Source organism: Cryphonectria parasitica (genome assembly GCF_011745365.1).
Source record: "Cryphonectria parasitica EP155 unplaced genomic scaffold M406scaffold_5, whole genome shotgun sequence".
Taxonomy (NCBI): domain Eukaryota; kingdom Fungi; phylum Ascomycota; class Sordariomycetes; order Diaporthales; family Cryphonectriaceae; genus Cryphonectria; species Cryphonectria parasitica.
In genome coordinates, this window is record NW_024468913.1 from 4,165,113 (window position 1) to 4,179,955 (window position 14,843).

The window sequence follows — 14,843 nt, forward strand, 5'->3', positions numbered from 1 at the left end:
CCTTTTTCCGTCTCTGTCCTGCCACACTCTTCCCTTCCCTTTCCCCTTCCTGGCGAGGAAATGACGAAGAAGAAGATGAAGAAGCGAGGAGAGAAGGACAAGTACGAGTTGTCTGCAATACCCAAATAAGAAGTACCCTCGAGTTCCTCCTGTTCTGGTTTGCTGGGGTGGGGGTTTGTCTACCATCAAAGTGGATGCTCTGGAGAGGCCAAGATGGATACAAGATTATATCGCACGCAATTCTTTATCAGAAGCAAAACCCCCATTCGAGAAAGGTGTGCCGTCTGGGCGTGGAGACCCCTGACCAGGGGTTAGGAATTAGGTTTGGTTGCAAGGGGCCGGATCAGCCAATTAAAGCACTCATGCTCTGGGAGTGGCTCGACTAAGCAGCCAAGTTCCAGTGGATGCGTCCCAGTGCAATGCCTGCTAGCGAGCTCAACAGACCTCTGAAACCAAGGCGGCGCTGGAGGGACCCAGACCACCTAATTTACAAACTTTGACATTCTGTCATCCCGCGCCAGCTGGGCCAGACTCCAGACCTGATCCAACCTTCAACTTCCCAACTCACGCCAACTGCCTTCATTCTTTCTTCACCGCAGGGCCTCTTTTCGATCCTGTCGTCCTGATCAATCCCTGACGGGGAGACTGGATAGTGATAGATAGCGGGGAGGCAGACGAGGGACAATCCCGTCCTTTTCTACAGGCTCCGCTATCAGCGACGTCGACATCACCCAAGACAGTCGTCAAACCTCCTCATCCCATCGCCACATGGTTGTCGCGACACAAACGTGACACACACACAGCTGCCACTCCCACCAGATCAGCAACACGGCATAGGAGATAGGGCCGAGTACAAGTGCGCGTATACGTATAGTACGCACGCACAGACACATATACGCACACATATACCTGGGGTACAACCCGGTCTGTGCCCTCTCTCAAGTCTCTCTCCTCGGGGTTCGACTCTCAAGAGGAGGATTTCTCTTGGCTGCGGTCCAGGTCGAACTGTCGAGTCCCATGCCACCGCGTCATCACGGACAGTCCGTAGACTTACGATGAGAGGCGCGGACAACGACGACCGCACGTGGAAAGATCATCGTCTTCGCTCCCGGAGGAAATCCTCTTCGGGTCTCAACAGCCTCCTCTCCTTGCCATCACATCATCTTGGCTCGACGTCCTCTTCCTCCTCGTCTTCCTCCTCCTCCTTCCGTTCCTACATACCCTCTTTCCTTCGGACAATGCACCCACCGTCCTTCAGGCAGCTCCTCGTTGCCTCCACCGTCCTCTGCTTCTGCCTCTTCCTCTACGGCAGGCGACTGTGGTCTACACACACGACAGGCGTCCACGACGAGTGGGCGAAACCACCACCTCCACCCCCACAACCACAGCCACCGTCGTCCCCTCCAGAACAACAAGATCAAGCATCCTCGGGTGGGGAGCATCAAACCCCTCTGCAACAGGTGCCATGGCACTGGAACGACTACACAAGGTGGGCCGCGCATCTTCCCCTCCCTCCTGCAGTTCTCTATGACTTACGACTAACCTCCCCGATCTGAAACCAGCCTCGACGCCTTCTATCATGGCATCCGCACCCTGGTCGACTACTCGAGCTGGATTCCTGAACAGAGCAAGGACTCTGGTGATGTCAGGATTCTCGACAAGGTCCCCTTTGATCCCGTTCCCGCCAATCCTTATACCCAGCTAGAGGACGTCCAAACCTGCTACCTCGACGCCCACGACACCGTTCCTGCCCCCGATGTCTTCTCCTATCCTGGCATCCCCGCCTATATGCCCGCTCCTTACTTTGGTGCCTACGAGAACCTCGGCATGGCTCCCGACCAATGCTGGGAACGCTTCGGTCGCCTCGGTCCCTATGGATACTCGTACCCCAAGTCCAAAGGCGGCTTTGGCCTCGAGACGCCGCCCGCCGACGAGCCTGTTCTCGACCGCATGATCAAAAAGTACGACTACACTGACATCAACTGGGACACGGTCCAGAAGAGGTGCCTCGAGAAGAACCGCGACCGTTTCGTCACCGGCAAGGACGCTGCCAAGGCTGCGGGGGGCCTCGGGCGTCTGTGGCCTCAATCAGGCAAGGACACCAAGAAGCCTCTGGCCCGAAATGTCCTGATCCTGCGCGCCTGGACCGGCATCGAGTGGACACCCATGCGCATCATCAACACCAGGGCCCTGATCACTGAGCTGTCCCTCAAGTCCGGTGGTCAGTTTGATGTCCACATCCTCATGCACATTGTCGACGATTCCATCGATATTTCCAACGAGGCCACGGCCAAGAAGATGGTTCGCGACAATGTGCCCGAGGAATTCTGGGACATCACCACGCCGTGGTCGGTCCCAGACATGGCTGCCCGCTACCCAGGGTTCCGCGACGACATGACTCTCGAGAACGACAGCCACAAGCCCATCTACAGCGTCTACCGCATCCCCCATTTTGCCCTTCAGTGGTTTGCCCAGCGCCACCCCGAGTACGAGTATTTCTGGAACTGGGAGCTCGACCTGCGCTTCACCGGCCATTACTACGAGTTCTTCGATTCTGCCGCCAGGTGGGCCGACAAGCAGCCCCGCAAGTATCTCTGGGAGCGCAACGAGCGCTTCTGGATTCCGGGCCTCCACGGCCGCTGGCAGGATTTTGTTGATCTCGTCGAGAAGGAGACCATCGCAAGCAGGGAGGCCAGCCCCTGGGGCCCGCTCCTCAACGAGGGCATCGTCGATACTGCCACCTACCCGCCCACTACCATCGAGCGAGACAACTACGAGTGGGGTGTCGGCGAGGCCGCCGATCTCGTCTCTTTCAGCCCCCTGTTCGACCCAGCCAAGAACGCTTGGTCTCTGCGGTACGATATCACTGGCTACAACGACACTGTCCCTCCCCGTCGCACCTCCATCATTACCATCGGTCGCTTCTCGCGCCGCCTGCTACAGGCCATGCACGAGGAGGTCTCGCGCAACAAGCACACCATGTTTCCCGAGATGTTCCCTGGCTCCATTGCACTGCACCACGGCCTCAAGGCCGTCTACATACCCCATCCTATCTATTTCGACCGCCGATGGCCCCTCGACAGGCTCGACTCCGTCTTCAACCACGCCGAGACTCCCGAGCTCAGCGTGTACTACTGGCCCTTCACCCCGGGCACCTCGGAGCACAACTTCTTGACCTCAACATACTACTACAACACCGAGTTCGGTCCACAGCTGTGGCACCGGTGGCTCGGCCAGGAGGACGCTGGTCTGGGCGGTCCTGAGTTGGAACAGGATACAGGTCGCATGTGCTTGAGGGGCGTCTTGATGCATCCCGTCAAGTTCGACTTCACCTCGGACAAGGCTATCGGTGCGACATGATTATGTGCTACGCACCTGCATGCATGGCGGGATGAGCCCATTCAGCGGCTTTGGTTTGTCCCTGTGAAATATTACTCACGTATCCTCTTGTATACTATACATATTGTACACAGCATTGGGTACATTGCCTTGATAGACATAGCGATTCAATGACAAATTCTTGGAAGGATTTTTCTTTTTTTTTTCTTTCTTTTTTCCCGACACAAATAATCAATTTTTATTCCTCCTTTACCACCCCTCTCACAATACGAGTCTTCAAGCTCGCGCCAACGCATCTGAATCGCTAGGAGAATTGTGAGAAGCCAATTGATTGAGCCATCACAAAACATGCATCGGAGCCATATCTAGCCAAAAGACTTGGAGTGGGCGGCTCAATTGACTGCTGTGGTGTGTAGGAAATCAGATTGAGTGGACGGAGCGACCTTCTCCGTAGACATGTGTCTGTCCCGGCGGAGATTAAGCAGGGGCTTGCATCGGCTTCAGTCATAATGCTGTGGAGCGACTCCAGCAGAAGTCTGACACCTCCTTTTCTCTAATCCCCTTCCTTTTTGGTGGTGAAAGTCGACATCACCCCAGATTTCCCTCCTGGAATGGTCTTATTACTACTCCCTCCCCCACGATGTCGTCCGATCAGCATTCTTAATTCCTGAAATTGTCTGATCCTTTTTTTTGACCCACAAGAAAAGAAGAGGGCAAGGCAGCACCAGCAAGTACTACTACACATGGGCGTATATGGACCATGTACTTGTTTGGCGCTGCGATCTTTCTGGCGACCACCCACCATCAATGAGACAAGATTATCAGGGTCACAAGCGGTTTGTGTGCCACACAAGCATTATCGCTTGTGAGAGGAAGCAGACTCGGGCTTCGCCATGATCCCAACAGTGGGGAGGAGCGGGAGGCTGATCTTCTGTGTCAGCCTCGCCAGCCTCGCCCTGCTTTGGAGCTGCCGCCTGCCTCGTCTCTGTATCTTTGACCAATGTCCTCAAGGCCAGAGAGACTTGTTTCTCAGCAGCAGCAGCACTGCGAACTCAGTCTCTGGGGGTCAGGTCATCATCGGCGGGCCGGATCTCTCTGCTCCGGATGCACCTTTTATCTCGTGGCCACTGGCCCGCGTCTGCACCGAGACAACCAGGTGGACACCGGGCCTGGTGTTCCTCTGTGATAACAACTCTGGTGGCATCGGAAATATAAGAAACTTCATACTCACGTGCCTCCGATATGCCATCGAGGCCGGCGCCACAGGCATCACCATGCCGACGATCCAGACGAGGTCGCCCAGCCGGCTAGATGACCTGTTCATCGGCAAGAAGCTGCCCTTTTCCTACTTTTTCGATGAGGAGCACTTCCGCCAGAGCTTACACGCCGCCTGTCCCCAGATAACCATCTACGACGCGCCTGAGGACATACCAGGCTTAGACATGGGCAACGAAGGTGAAGAAGAGGGACGCAGGGGCGATGTGAGGCCCGACATGATCACGCCTAACCGTCTGGGCCAGAGAGGCGGTTGTGACCAGCGCGATCTCAACCGCCACGCCGACCTCTTTGGTCCCCGGTTGCACGCCTGGCTGGGCGAGAAACAGGAGCGGCTCAGCCAGGACCCCATCAGCCCGTCCAACCCGAAGCTGATCCGCTTCAACTGGGGCGTGCAGTGGACGTTTCCCGTGTACCGAGACGGGCCCGAGTTCGTCGCCACGTTTGGTGGGTTGCTCAGATTTCGCGCCGATATCCTGGAGCTGGGCTACAAGACGGTTGCGGCCATGAATTCACTGGCCGCCCTGTCCGCCTCGCATCCGACTACGCCAGAACAGACAGAAGAAGAAGAAGAAGAAAAGAAAGAAGCCGCCAATAATGCATCTTCTTCCTTCATCGGCATCCACCTGCGCACCGAGAGCGACGCCCTGAGCAGCTGGCCCTCGTTTCACGACCAGACCAGCGCCTATCTCGCCAGGGCGTCCACGCTGCGTTCCCCGCCGCCCAGGTTCGCGTACCTGGCCACGGGGAACGCGACTGAGGCGGCCCGACTCGCCTCTCTCGCGCTGGAGGAGCACGGCCTGCGCGTCCTGACCAAGCACGAGCTCCTGGCTGGCCAAAAGGAGGGGGAGGAGGAGGAGAGCCGGGACCTGCTGGAGCGGCTGGGGGCTCTGAGCTGGGACCAGCAGGCCCTGGTGGACTTTGTGGTGCTGCTGCAGGCTGAGTACTTCCTGGGCGTGAGTCCTAGCTCTTTTAGCCTGAATGTTGCGCTGAAGAGGCATCTGAAGCATGACGGGCTCTACACGAGGCCTTGGAGGGTTGGTGTTGAGGGGGGTGATGGGAGGAGCTGGCTTGTGGGCAGGTTTGATGGATACTGGGATGACTGGTTGTTCATGTACGACTCTCTGTGGCCTTGAGTACATTGTACTGTTTGTCTTTGTATGACGTGGTGCATCTATGACACGGTGCCTTGCAGTTGTTGAACCAAGCTGCTGTGCTATGCTCTTTTGCTGTCACACAGCGTGGACATCGAGGATGATAAACGTCCTTGGCCTCTAGTCAGGCGGGTAGTCAAACCCTGTCCGCAAGGCAGCATTCCCATGAGCACAGCAAAGTCTTCATCAGAGACTCTTCAGCGACTAGTCTTGACCACAGTCTCATCGCGGTCCGGTGTCCAGGCCAAGGGCACGATTAAATCCATACCTTTTCTTTCTTTTTTTTTAAAAAAAAGAAAAAGAAAGAAAAAAAGCGAGACTGTGTTCTGAGGCTTGCTTTAAAAAGTATGTAACAATTTGTAGAAGCTTGTATGAGAGGTTTCCCACTCAGATCTGAGTTGTCTACCACCCAAGGCTTCACAAGCAATAAATCGTTGGATGCAAAGGGCGTTTGGAGGGCCGGGTGAATTCTCAGGTACTTATTAGTAGGGTGAGGATCTATTATAGTGCAGGTAGCTGCCAAGTGCCCTGGACATTATCGATAAGCATAACTTATCTTATCGGCCCTGTAAAAATTTCCTGGAGCAGGGGTCTAAACTACTGAGGACTGCCCTAGAAGGCGTCGCCCTTTTGACCCCTCCAAACAATTCCTTACTCCAGTTCGCCCTCCACTTCAATCAGCATAAACACATCCTTGAAAAGGCTGAGCACCATCTTTAAGCGCTCACAAGCGAGAAACTGTTTCTCGATTGCTCGATTTTTCGATTTTTTTCCCGCTCCCAATCCAATTGCGACGTTTGACGTCGTCATCCCCTCTCCACTTTCAGTGCTGTTTTCACCATGTCGAAACGTGCGGGTGAGCACGAGGATGGCCCCCTCAAGGCTGGGCATCGTCCAGATGCAATGGACATGGACATTGACACCGACAACGCCAACAACGACAAGGACATGGGGGAGTTTGAAGACGAGTTTGAGGATGAGTTCGAGAGCGAGGACGAAGTTCTTGAGGCGGGCGTCGACGGGAGACCAGATGCCGAGAGGGAAAGAGAACAGGCCGAGATGGACGTCGACAACCCCTCGGGCTCTGCTGGACCGTCCGCCTTCATCGTTGGCAGATCCAAGCTTGAGCCTGGCCAGACCCTCGCGCCCGACCCGTCTACCTACCACATGCTCCACAACCTGTCGACGCCGTGGCCCTGCCTGTCCTTCGACATAATACCCGACGCCCTCGGCGACAATCGCAAGGTCTACCCAGCCACCATGTACACGGTCTCTGGCACCCAGGCCGAGGGCCTGCGGGCGCAGGAGAACGCCCTCATGGTTATGAAGTTTGCCGGTCTGAGCAAGATGGACCGCGGGGATGACGGCAGCGACGATGAAGAGGACGACGAGGACGACGACGAGGACGCAGAACCCATCCTCGAGTCTAAGTCCATTCCGCTGTCGTCCACGACGAACCGCATCCGCGCCCACCAGTCACCCGCTCCAGGCGCATCCTCTGGGGCCCCGACCACCCTCGTCGCGACCATGACTGAGTCCTCTCATGTCTACATCCACGACATCACCCCTCATCTGGCCAGCTTCGACACCCCTGGCACCATCATCTCCGACAAGCAGAACAGACCGCTGTCCACTATCCGCGCACACAAGTCGGAGGGGTATGCGGTGGACTGGTCACCCCTGTCTCCTGCGGGCAGGCTTGCCACCGGTGACAACGACGGTCTCATCTACATTACTACCCGAACCGACGGTGGCGGCTGGGTCACGGACACCCGGCCCCTGACCGGCCACACAGGTAGCGTCGAGGAGATCCAGTGGAGCCCCAGCGAGGACAAGGTCTTCTCGTCTGCCTCGTCCGACGGTACAATCCGCATCTGGGACATACGGAGCAAGAGCCGCAAGCCCATGATCACCATGCAGGTCAGCAAGGCCGATGTCAACGTCATGAGCTGGAGCAAGCAGAGGTCCAACCTGCTCGCCTCGGGCGATGACGACGGTGTCTGGGGCGTATGGGACCTGCGCCAGTGGAAGCCCAACGCTACCGAGAAGCCCACCCCCGTCGCAAGCTTCGACTACCACAAGGAACAGATCACGAGTGTCGAGTGGCACCCGACCGACGACAGCATCGTCGCCGTGGCCGCCGGCGACAACACCGTCACCCTCTGGGACCTGGCCGTCGAGTTGGACGACGAGGAGAGCAAGGACACCGCAGGCGTGCAGGATGTCCCACCCCAGCTGCTGTTTGTGCACTACCACGAGCAGGCCAAGGAAGTCCACTGGCACCCTCAGATTCCCGGTACCCTGGTGGCCACCGGCCAAGAGTTCAGCATCTTCAAGACCATCAGCGTCTAGGTGAACACTCAATCACGAGGTACGAAGTGGGGTGTGAGAGAGACATGTTATATTACTTGCTCTATGTCCTGGTCTGACCAGGGGAGGCCCAGGACGATAGTGTTTATGCCAGGTTGGAGGGGTGGGGGGAACACGGCGTGAACCAGGACTTGAAAGATACCATTGAACACAAACATGCCAGCTCACACAGTCTGGTTTTTATCAACTTTCTCACACGTCCCGACTTGATTCTCCATCTTGTATCCGCCGTGATAAATCATGACACCGTATCGTACCCAACAACATTTCCTCTCTCATGACGACGATTTCGGTCTTTGAGACAGACATTCTGGTGACGTTCCCCCGTCTAAATCCTCTCTCTCTCTCTCTCTCTCTCTCTCTCTCGCTTTCTCTTGGCCTCGACTTGATTCTCATGCAATATTATTGTTGTTATGAACCTTGCAAAGTCTTGACTCAGATCTATGTAACATAAAGCAGTGGAGCTGGCTGCGAAAGCATATTACAAGCTCGTCTCGGCTTTTCGGGTGTGGCAAGCAACCCGAACTGCTCTCGTGTGTGGGACAGCCACATCCATTGAAGAGAATGGATGGTTGATATCGGTAGTCTATATTGTGGAGCTGCTTCTACTCTGCTCACGAGGTGGTAACCAGGATGATTTCATCTGTACAACAAGCCTCTCTCTTAGCTGTCACTTCGGACGTTGGACCGGAGTCTTCATGTCGACGATGGAGGAAATGGTGTCACTAAAACCCAGCCTCTGCTCCCGATTCAGGCAATGGAAAATCAGAGGATTGCTAGAAATTTACACGTGTCGCAGTTCAAAATAATGAATTTTCACGGCGAAGGCCATTGAGTATCTTTCAACAAAACTTGACTTGGATATCACAGGCTATAAATTAATACACCAAAATCTCTTTGTCTCCCGCTCTCTCCAAATACACACACACACACATCTCTAATTTATCTATCCATGTGCAAACAGCAAACATCTATGCCTTGGCTTCCAAAAACTCGTTGCTGAACGGATAATCAGTGTACCCCTCTGGCTTTTCCGGCAAATAAAACGTATCACGATTGTAAGCCGTAAATGGGATCTCCTTGTCGACCTTGAAGACCAAGTCCGGGTTCGAGATAAAGTACCGCCCAAAGACAACCATGACATTGTTGTTCGGGAACTCCTCGTCCACAGCCGTGTGGGCAGACGCGGCGGTGAACCCACCAGCGAGCAGCACAGGGCTCTGGTTGTCCCAGATGTCCACGAGGAAGTTGAGCTTCTTGGTAGACTCGACCTCGGCAGTGTCTATGCCCTGGAACCTGGACTCGACCAGGTGGATGTACGCCAGCCCGAACTGCTTGAGCTCCCGAACCAGGTACGAGAACTGCGGCACGGGGTCGGCCATGCCCATGTCCTGGAACGACGAGTAGGGGCTCAGGCGGATGGCGGTCCTGTCGCCGCCGATGGCAGCGGCCACGGCCTTGGTGGTCTCGAGGGCGAAGCGCGCCCTGTTCTCGACGGAGCCGCCCCACCGGTCGGTGCGCTTGTTGCTGACATCCTGCAGGAACTGGTCGACCAGGTAGCCGTTGGCGCCGTGGATCTCGACGCCGTCGAACCCGGCCGCCACGGCGTTCTTGGCCGCCTGCGCGTACCAGCCGACGTACTGCCAGATCTCGTCCTCGGTCAGCGGCGAGGGCGTGGCGCCGCCCTCGAGGGCGATGTCGCTGGCGCTGACGATCCGGGCGCCCTCGCCGAGCTCCCCCTGCAGCGTGGCGGGCTTGCCGGCGCGGCCCAGGGCCCAGAGCTGCATGTAGATGACGCCCTTTTTGGCGTGGACGGCGTCGGCCACCTTGCGCCAGCTCTCGACCTGCGCGTCGGACCAGACGCCGGGGACGTTGGAGTAACCCCCGGCCTGGGGCGCGATCAAGGTCGCCTCGCTGATGAGGAGGGTGCCTGGCACGGAGGAACGCTGGGCGTAGTATTCGGAGACGATGGGTTGGATGGGGACGTGGTCCTTGTTGGCGCGTAAGCGGGTAAGGGGAGCCATGGCCAGCCGGTTGGAGAGCTCGGCACGGCCCAGCTTGAGGGGCTTGAAGAGATTCCTAGAGGCAGCCATTTTTTTTTCTTTCTTCTTCTTTCTTTCTTCTTTTTCTTTCCTTCGTTAACCTATCTTCCTCTTTTGTCTTTAATGCGTACTTATTATGTACGGAGAGATCAATATTATGACAGCACACACATTCAACTGATGGAGACTTGATGTAAATGTTCTCAGTCCAGTAGATTATAGACTCTAAGGATATAACTGGTGGCGTGCGTATGGAGTACCAAGGATGGGTTGAGTGAACACTTGAGTGTCAGGAGGGTGGAATTCATGGCTACATGTATTTATATTCGAATTATTTTGGTTTATTAACTACACTCACAGTCATTTGTTTGAATCATACAGAAACAAGCCAAGCACAGCATGGAACAGATTATGAAGCGCTTTGAGATCCACTTCTTAGAAATCACTTTGGCTCTGTATTAGTAACCAGAGTTGGATAGTATTAGAGAGCCACGGACGGAGATGGAATCTTATCGTTTCCCCGAGGCCTCGTCTAGTTTCAGGGGCCGGGGCGTCGAAGAAAAAATTCAAGAGAAAGAAGGAAAAGTATCCATAGCCACCTCCCTGCACATACAGTTACAATGACCCAAGGGCAGGCGGTCTGTGGGCGACATAAGTTGCGCCCTTTTTGCACCTTGACTTCATCAGGGAGAGCCACAAGAACGATACAGTAAGTGATCATGGTGTACTAATAAATACAGGACTTAGTATTCGGCAACTGGTGTATCGTTCATTGCCTTGGAGAAATGCAGGGGTGAAACATCCAAGATCTACACAAGGACAAGAGAAGAAGGCAAAGGGACGGAAAGGATAGCGGCCGTCATCATCTTTCCAAATATCACGCAATGGACAGGCTCGATAAAATTGTTGTCGCCTATAAAGTTTATCACTTACATTGAGTAGAGGACCACATCTCTGACGTCAAAGAACACAACTGCCGAGGTTCCAGAACTCCGTGACCCAGAGGGTAAGAGGGTCCAGAGCTCTTACTTACTAAGGTGGGGATTGCATACTGTATTTATCTACTGTATTTAAGTACTGTACAATAGCGTGCCACTCACGCCTTTCGGCGATAACCGCCATTAGTAAAACAACGACACACAAGTTCAGTTCGTGATCAAGAACGCCCTTTTCTCTTCCTCTTTCAGCGTGTATGTACATTTTAACAGTCAATTTATAACTGTGTTCCTTTCCTCGGGAGGTATGGCATCGTGTTGCTTAAGCTGAGTTCTACAACCTGTACACATTCTCAATTTAAGAGACATAATTCATACTCAAGTACTTACAGTATCACACAATCCAAAAAATCCACAACGTTCAAAATGACAACCGGCGTGTTCCGCTACATCGACCCCACCGCCGTCAACCCTTGGGCCAAGGTCGACACTGATGTAACATCCTTTGAGCGTGTCGAGCGCAAACGCTCCGTGACCAATCTCCGCGACGCAGGGTCCAATTTCGGCGGCATCGACGTCTCTGGCTTCGCAGTCTACAACTCTCCCTCCGCCACCGACCCAGCCGTCTTCTTCGCCCCCGACGACACGGAACTGCGCAGGACCTACTACCCCGAGGTCGAGCGCCTGCTGCGCGACAAGCTGAGCGGTGCACCAGCAGCAGCAGCAGCAGCAGCACCCACCACCAACAACAAGGTGAAAAAGGTCGTCATCTTCGACCACACCATCCGCCGCCACGACTCGACCTCGCCACGCCAGCCCGTCCAGCAGGTGCACGTCGACCAGACCCCCAAGGCCGCCGAGGCGAGGGTGCGGAGGCATGTTCCCGCCGACGAGGCCGACGAGCTGCTCAGGGGTCGGTATCAGCTGATTAATGTCTGGCGGCCCATCGGGCATGCGGCGAGCGACTTTCCCCTGGCTGTGATCGACTGGCGCACCACGGCGCCCGAGGATCTGGTCAAGGTCGACTTGTTGTATCCCACGCGAAACAAGGATATCGGCGATGGTAACGATGATCGTGGCAAGGAAATCCTCCCTGATCCAGACAGGGCAAAGGATATTACGGGCTATGAAGTAAGAGGTACGTGTGTGTCTCTCGCTCTCACCAAGTGAGAAAGAGACGGCGGCTCCCAAGCCGCTCACTCTCATGAATGGACTGACAGACCGACCGTATCCTTTCGACTGTATAATAATGAGCGTATGCTGACGAAGAGTGTGAGCACCTTATGTCATGTGACAGGCGAGACGTATTCGGTCGCACCTAGTCCCAGACACAAGCTGTACTACCAGAAGGACATGACCCCGGATGAGGCCATGTTCATCAAGTGCTTTGATTCCTGGAGTCAGGGCCAGCCCAAGGGCCGGGAGGGCATCGCGGCCCTGACGCCTCACACTGCTTTCATCGACCCTGCTACGCCCAAGGACGCAAAGGAGAGGCAGAGCATTGAGGTTCGGTGTCTGGTGTTTTATGAGCCAGACGAGTCGTGAGGCTGCTGGGGGGAGGGGGAGAGAGAGAGAGAGCGTCCTCGCATCTTTATGAGATTAATATGAGATGGTTCAACGTCTAAGAGCCATTTCGTCTGTCACTGTCTATATGAATGATTCTTTTAATTTCAACAAAGCAAGAACTCAAGATTCAAAATGGAGGAGAACAGAACGCAAGCAATGAATATGCAGCGGGGCCTACAAAGCAATCAATGCTCTCAGCACACGGAGCTAAGTAAGGATCTACCAAAGATGTCAGTTTATAGAACATCCTCGATTAGCTTTGCGATTATGGTATGCAGTCGGCGGTACGAGGTAGAGATTGTCCAAATGTACCGGGGGACATGTCTTCTCATGGGCAATGTAGTTAACTTGTTTATAAGTGCCTATAATTGTTCTAGGCATAGTTTAATGCAAGGATCACAATACATAAATGCATCTTTTGTATAATTCTCATATGGAATGATACATGGCGCTGTCCTGTATCTAGCGCCTGGCAACAGAAAGTGTCACCACCCTTTCCTGGCTAAAGGGGCGAGGTTTGTCAGGTAACATCGCTCTACGGGCTTAGTTCTTAACAGGCTAAAAAGAAAATGCCGTTCCAAATCGCAACAGTCCGATAATAGACAGTCTAGATTGTCCTAGCAGAAGACGTCGGCCAGGCGCACCCAGGCAGCTCGCTTATATGCAAAGAACAACAAGCATTGGCGGTGATTGGCGGACTCATAATCCATGAGGAGAAATGACCCCAGAAATAAAAAAGTGGTGGTGCTTGATGCCATACTGTACCGGTCAATACGGACATATTTCCTCCGTTACACTGCTCTTGATGATCCGATGGAGCATCACGCATGGGTGCTCCAAGGGCAGCACATTTCTGTTGCGGGCAAGGTATATTGCGAGGAGAGTAACGAATATCATCTGCTTCTGTATATTCTTACATGCACTGGAAGTTAGGGAATCAAAACTCCAATTCAACTCACTTTCTCGAGGGATAGCGGAAAAATTATAACCACCAGGAGTCTTCAGTGTCATTAGCTGCCAATTTTCACACTGGCATTCCAACTCTTTCTCTAGCCGACTGCCTGCGGACCAGAAAGACTGTTGACCACCAAGGTACGGATTCTAACCAGAGACCATAACTGCCAACAATGTCTACCTGGACATTCCTCTCCGGCCTATTGTTGGCCGCCTCGACGGCCAGCAGAGCAGCAACCCTCCAACAGCTCAACGTAACCCTCGCCCACAACCCAACCGACGTAGGCTTCTACATCTACGTACCAGACAACCTCCCACCGCACCCGCCCATCCTCGTCAACCCGCACTGGTGCCACGGAGACGCCCCGACGGCCTACGCTGACTCCACATTCGCCAACCTGTCCTCGGAGCACGGCTTCATCGTCATCTACCCAGACAGCCCCAACCTCGCCGACAAGTGCTGGGACGTCTCCTCCCCGGCGACGCTCACCCACGGCGGCGGCGGCGACAGCCTGGGCATCGTCAGCATGGTGCGGTGGACCCTGGACCGCTACCAGGCCGACGCCTCGCGCGTGTTTGTCACGGGCGTCAGCTCCGGCGCCATGATGACCAACGTCCTCGCCGGGGCGTACCCTGACGTGTTCGCGGCCGGGTCGGCGTTTGCAGGCGTGGCGCTTGGGTGTTTTGGCGTCGACATCCCGGCCAACGAGTCGGCGGTCGACTACTGGAACACGGCGTGTGCGGAGGGGCTGGTGCGGCACACGCCCGAGCAGTGGGCGGCTGTTGTGCGGGCGGCTTACCCTGGGTACCCGGACGACGGCTGGCGGCCCAAGATGCAGGTGTTCCACGGGACGGCGGACGAGACGCTGAACTACACCAACCTGGGCGAGGAGATCAAGGAATGGACGGGTGTGTTTGGGCTGAGCGGGCAGCCGACGAGCACCTCGCTGAACACGCCGTTGGCGAACTGGACGAGATGGGAGTACGGCAACAGGGACTGGTTTGAGGCGTATCGTGCGTGGAATGTCACTCATAATATCCCCGTGCAGGAGGATCTGGTGATTGACTTCTTCGATCTCGCCTGTACCGAGGGGGATTGTTTCCACTGGGGACAAGAATGACTGGTGACGAGAGACTCGCAGAGAAAGAAAGAGACAGAGAGAGAACACCAAAACCATGTTCACATAGCACCTTCGCCTCTATACAAG

At 55.0% G+C, this 14,843-nt stretch overlaps 6 protein-coding genes across 6 annotated transcripts; 5 read left to right on the forward strand and 1 right to left on the reverse strand.

The window, feature by feature from the left end:
• Positions 1 to 1,238: 1,238 nt before the first annotated feature.
• Positions 1,239 to 3,360, forward strand: M406DRAFT_340654 (uncharacterized protein; the record flags this gene model as incomplete). Its single annotated transcript, XM_040921576.1, has 2 exons — positions 1,239 to 1,489; positions 1,563 to 3,360. The coding sequence occupies 2 exons, from the start codon at positions 1,239 to 1,241 to the stop codon at positions 3,358 to 3,360; spliced, it is 2,049 nt and encodes a 682-aa protein (XP_040776162.1).
• An 872-nt stretch (positions 3,361 to 4,232) lies between these two features.
• Positions 4,233 to 5,750, forward strand: M406DRAFT_259106 (uncharacterized protein; the record flags this gene model as incomplete). Its single annotated transcript, XM_040917278.1, has 2 exons — positions 4,233 to 4,341; positions 4,396 to 5,750. The coding sequence occupies 2 exons, from the start codon at positions 4,233 to 4,235 to the stop codon at positions 5,748 to 5,750; spliced, it is 1,464 nt and encodes a 487-aa protein (XP_040776163.1).
• An 858-nt stretch (positions 5,751 to 6,608) lies between these two features.
• On the forward strand, positions 6,609 to 8,120 carry M406DRAFT_258549 (WD40 repeat-like protein; the record flags this gene model as incomplete). Its single annotated transcript, XM_040917240.1, has 1 exon — positions 6,609 to 8,120. The coding sequence occupies one exon, from the start codon at positions 6,609 to 6,611 to the stop codon at positions 8,118 to 8,120; it is 1,512 nt and encodes a 503-aa protein (XP_040776164.1).
• Positions 8,121 to 8,974: 854 nt separating this feature from the next.
• M406DRAFT_278980 (NADPH dehydrogenase) lies at positions 8,975 to 10,225 on the reverse strand. Its single transcript, XM_040918367.1, has one exon. The coding sequence runs from the start codon at positions 10,160 to 10,162 to the stop codon at positions 9,110 to 9,112; it is 1,053 nt and encodes a 350-aa protein (XP_040776165.1). The 5' UTR covers positions 10,163 to 10,225; the 3' UTR covers positions 8,975 to 9,109.
• A 1,316-nt stretch (positions 10,226 to 11,541) lies between these two features.
• Positions 11,542 to 12,660, forward strand: M406DRAFT_340658 (uncharacterized protein; the record flags this gene model as incomplete). The annotated part of the gene is made up of 3 exons (XM_040921577.1): positions 11,542 to 11,823; positions 11,869 to 12,253; positions 12,413 to 12,660. The coding sequence occupies 3 exons, from the start codon at positions 11,542 to 11,544 to the stop codon at positions 12,658 to 12,660; spliced, it is 915 nt and encodes a 304-aa protein (XP_040776166.1).
• A 1,148-nt stretch (positions 12,661 to 13,808) lies between these two features.
• On the forward strand, positions 13,809 to 14,756 carry M406DRAFT_70297 (family 1 carbohydrate esterase; the record flags this gene model as incomplete). The annotated part of the gene is made up of 1 exon (XM_040925340.1): positions 13,809 to 14,756. One exon carries the CDS (start codon positions 13,809 to 13,811, stop codon positions 14,754 to 14,756), a length of 948 nt encoding a protein of 315 aa, XP_040776167.1.
• Between the last annotated feature and the right edge of the window lie 87 nt (positions 14,757 to 14,843).

Coding starts and splice junctions, on each gene's coding strand:
- M406DRAFT_278980 (XM_040918367.1), bottom strand. CDS start 10,162: ATGGCTCCCCTTACCCGCTTACGCGCCAACAAGGACCACGTCCCCATC.